The sequence below is a fragment of the Habropoda laboriosa genome, unplaced genomic scaffold, assembly GCF_001263275.1.
Source record: "Habropoda laboriosa isolate 0110345459 unplaced genomic scaffold, ASM126327v1 scaffold1329, whole genome shotgun sequence".
Taxonomy (NCBI): Eukaryota; Metazoa; Arthropoda; class Insecta; order Hymenoptera; family Apidae; genus Habropoda; species Habropoda laboriosa.
In genome coordinates, this window is record NW_017101431.1 from 700,541 (window position 1) to 704,625 (window position 4,085).

The 4,085-nt window shown below is 37.3% G+C and overlaps 1 protein-coding gene across 1 annotated transcript in view; it reads right to left on the reverse strand.

Moving 5' to 3' along the window:
* LOC108578142 overlaps positions 1-4,085 on the reverse strand; it is a 7,345-nt gene continuing 3,260 nt past the window's right edge. Inside the window, exons 4-8 of the mRNA XM_017941408.1 lie at positions 3,285-4,085; positions 2,768-2,838; positions 2,493-2,691; positions 2,134-2,376; positions 1-1,050 (exon numbers count right to left, since the gene is read on the reverse strand). The exon at positions 3,285-4,085 is cut by the window's right edge and continues 25 nt beyond it. Coding sequence (XP_017796897.1) covers positions 1-1,050; positions 2,134-2,376; positions 2,493-2,691; positions 2,768-2,838; positions 3,285-4,085 — 2,364 coding nt within the window. The remainder of the gene's footprint in view (positions 1,051-2,133; positions 2,377-2,492; positions 2,692-2,767; positions 2,839-3,284) is intronic.

A 4,085-nucleotide genomic window follows, 5' to 3' on the forward strand; every position in this document is an offset into this window, starting at 1 on the left:
TTAAGCGACTTTCTTTAATTTTGGCATTTTTTTCGGACATCTTTGTACGTGAATATACCAATGCTTTTCTTGGCACTGTTCGTTGCAATAAAAAGCCATTTCACATCCCAAGCATTTGAACTTTGGGCCGATAATACCACAATTCGAACATGTAAAGTTATGTGAACTATTTGGACTGCGATTAACTTTACCAAGATGCGGTGTCTCGCAGTTTCTTGATTCGTTTCTTAATAGATTCTTTGACAACTGCACATACGGAGGAATCAGTGGTACCTGGTACTGTGTCGTTGAAACCGTAGGCGTCATTGTTGTCTGGGCATCATTACCGATAACCGAGTTTGTTTGTGCGAAATTCTCCGCTGTTTTAACAAGCGCGAGCCGGTCAAATAGAAAATTCTGCATATGCTGATACTTGGCATGTTCATGATCTTCCTCGTTAAAATTACTATCTTGTGTTTGATGAGTTACATCACGATTAATAGCTGATTTATTAGAACCCGGTACATGAGGTGATTCTTCATCGATGACATTTGTTATATTAGTGGACGATAAGGTATGCGTGTCGGCTCTGTTATATGTTAACGTATCTCGTTTTCTGTCAAGGGAGGCTGCCGCGGCAACAGCAGCAGCTGCCGCTGCAGCAACAACATCCGGAATCATTCTGTTCCGAGAAAATTGATTATTCGTCGAATACCCAACTAAGGGAACTCGTGACAGAGTCTGATGCGAAGATGATAAAGACGGCGGTGATGAGAAAAGCGAGGATAAGCAAGTTGTTGTATCAACGTTGTTAATAACAGAGCTCCCTTGTAGGCTATCAAATTCTAAGTTACTTGGATGCTGAAGTGTGTTTGTTGATGGAGAGGAATACCTAACCATTGGATCTTGTACTGGAGAGAAACGTTTATCCATATGCTGCATAGATCGTAGATTGTCTTGTACAGGGAAATACCCTGGTAGAGAAGCTGAATGTAACCGAGAGTGATACGGATAAGTACCATAAGGACAAATCGGTGGATGATAACTTAAAGCACTGCTGTAGGGGTCGATCTGTAATTGAACAAATTATGCAATTGCAGCATCGTACAATTATTGTTTCTGGAAGGAATATAGCAAGGTTATAAACAAAACTCTCAAGTTACCGTATCAATTGAAAACGCAGAACTTGGGGCCTTATACGGTTCTTTTTTGTGCGCATATAAAGGATTTTCCAATAAGTGCGATAGAACTTTGAATTTGCATCACAGCCGTCGTGTTTCTTATAGAATTGTTAGAGTCATGTGACATTTGTATTCAGTAGTGCTTGGCAAGTCATCATGGATAGATACACAGTTGTCATATGTTACACTTCTGTTGAAACTATCGCATTATTGAGATCGAAGTTCAACGATAGGGTTATCTCGAGAAATGCAGCTGTAAACTGACCACCAGGATTTTGCGACTTGACGCCATTAGACTTGTTCTTGTCGGGATCGTGTTAAGTCTCTCGTTTATTTCAATGAACCACACACCGTTGACGATTTCAAAGTAAACATTATTCGTCTTATTGGCGAGATACGGCCTGATTTATGTGCCAGGGTCATCGAAAATTCGGTTTGTCGTATTCACTCCACAAAATACAATCGCGGTAGTCATTTAAATGATATTGTAGTTCATGTATTATGCCGTCGAGTGCCACCGAAATACAACAACGAGCACCAGACTATCTTTTGTATTTTTCGTTTTATTTCTATTCAAAGTTCTACCGCTCTTATTGGAAAACCCTTTGTTATTTCTATAAATTTATCTTATTCTTATGTATCATTTAAAAGGCGATAAATTATATACTTTTAAACTCTGAATGACCACTAAACCCCGCTCTATTGTGAACTGCCCTACATACGCCGATGCTGGGCGGGTTGCCTAGTTCTAGGTTAATGTCTAATTGTAACTAAAAGATGAAGCTGAATTTCACAGTGTTTTTTTTTGGCATTGGTTACCATGTTACTTGTCGCCTGAAATCACTCCTTAAAATTTCTCATACCTGTTGCCGAACACTATGTACGTATATGTAGATATAAACATCTGGCAATTAGATAATTTGAAAATACTTTTAATCTTGCCGGAGGGAAAAGATTATTAAATGTCACTTACAGCGTAATTGTTTGGATAAAACTGAGATATAGGCATAGATGTACAAATGCCAGAACGTAGAGGTGGAGCAGTTGCACCTGGTTGAGAAAGTGTTACGGATGCTGCAACATGTTGTAGTAGCTGTTGTCGTTGTTGTTGATGATGATGGTATTGCCATATTTCTGTATTGCATTGAGGTGTTGTATTCATTATATTGTTGGTGATATTGGGTCCAACCATCTTTGGTATTTCTGGCCCAGGTATCTATTACGGTACGCCGCAAAATTATACACTGCATGTGGTAAAAATAAGAAAGAAAAGAACAAAAGAAAAAAGTGAATTTTTACTGAAACTAATACCGGTAAATGGGTTATTCTTACACGAACGGAGTTATCGGTTGATGCACAGGGGAGATTTCCCACGGTTTGTATTTTGGATTTAGTTTTTACAGCTTGTTTCTTTGACATTCGAGCCAACCAGTTACCAAGGGTAGGAAATTGTTCAGTTATAGAATGACTGCTACCACTCCTCTGTACAGCATCATTTGTCATTTCTTCTTTTTTATAATCTTGTTGCAGTCTGTTATTCGTACATAGAGTCAACCATAGAAATGTAAATAATGAAATGTATAATATTAATTTGCAGTTTAACTTACGTAAGATTTTCCTGACTCAACGTTGTTCCTATGGTGTCAAACTGAGTTGATTGACCCGAGCTTGATGTAACCTAAAATGAATTTAATAATGTATTACAAAAGTAATATTATAAATATATTTAAACTTATCATATTTTGGTTATAATCTCATTTAAAATCTCAGTCCCTACGTATAGTCATTTTAATTTTTCAATGATATTACTTTTAAAACTGGTAATCGTTCGAAAAATATTTAAAGTTACTTTATTTCAAGATATTTAATGACAGATAACTTCCTTGAAGACAGGCAGAGAGAAGTTTCTTTATAATTTGACTTTGTACAAACTAAATCACAATAAAAATATTGCAGTTGTTATAATCTATACTCTATGTGCAACTATGATGTTTTACTCTATAAAAAATATTCATTATTTTCTAATGAAAAATACTAGACAGTAAAGAGTCGTATACCTCGAGCACAAATCTCTTCTTTCTAATAATGAACAATTCTTTTTAAATTCACGATTTCTTTACAAACCTTTTGCGTATTCTGACTGTCTTTATCGACTTTCGAGGCTGAAACATCATGCTGATTGGATTCATAAGAATTTGGATGTAATATATGCTCTCTTGACGAATCGAGTTGTTTGTCCGATGTTATCTTAAACATTTCGTCCTCTTCAAGGACTGCTGGCACTTCTAAGCCACTGGTCACAGAACTTATTACCGGTCCAGGATTAGAAAACCCATGGCAATTAAATTTGTTCGATTCTTGAATCATAAGGCAATTTTCAGGAAACTCTTCCGGCAAACTGTCTTTTTCATTTTTCTTCTCTTGAATTGCGTGGTTAGTTTCAGGAAATTGAACGATCTTTTTAGAATGATTCAAAGATCCTTTGTTAATACTGAGATTGGAATTTTCTGTGTCGAAGCTGATATTCTGTTGCCCTACAGATGTAGTTCGCGATAGTCTCTCAGAGTCCGAAGAAACATTATCCACGTAATTGTTTCGAGGAGAATCTGCAGGATACGCGAGGTTCGTTGATTCTTCGTTCACAGACCAAACATTCCTCTCCGTGATTTGTAGCTCTTCATCGGCTAAATCTTCATTCGGCGAGGTAGTCAAACATACCCTCGGTAAGATTGGCGGGCTGTTTCGAATTTCCTCTGGTAATATATTATCATAGTTGAGAGGTGACCGAGGTGACAATTTTGGCGGTTCAAGTGACGACACAGGGGAACGATTATTCATCGATGCTGAACTTGTTTCGTTCAAGTTCACAAACGGATGCTCGCTATCAGGAGGATTTGCATTATCACTATTCACGTCAAACACTTC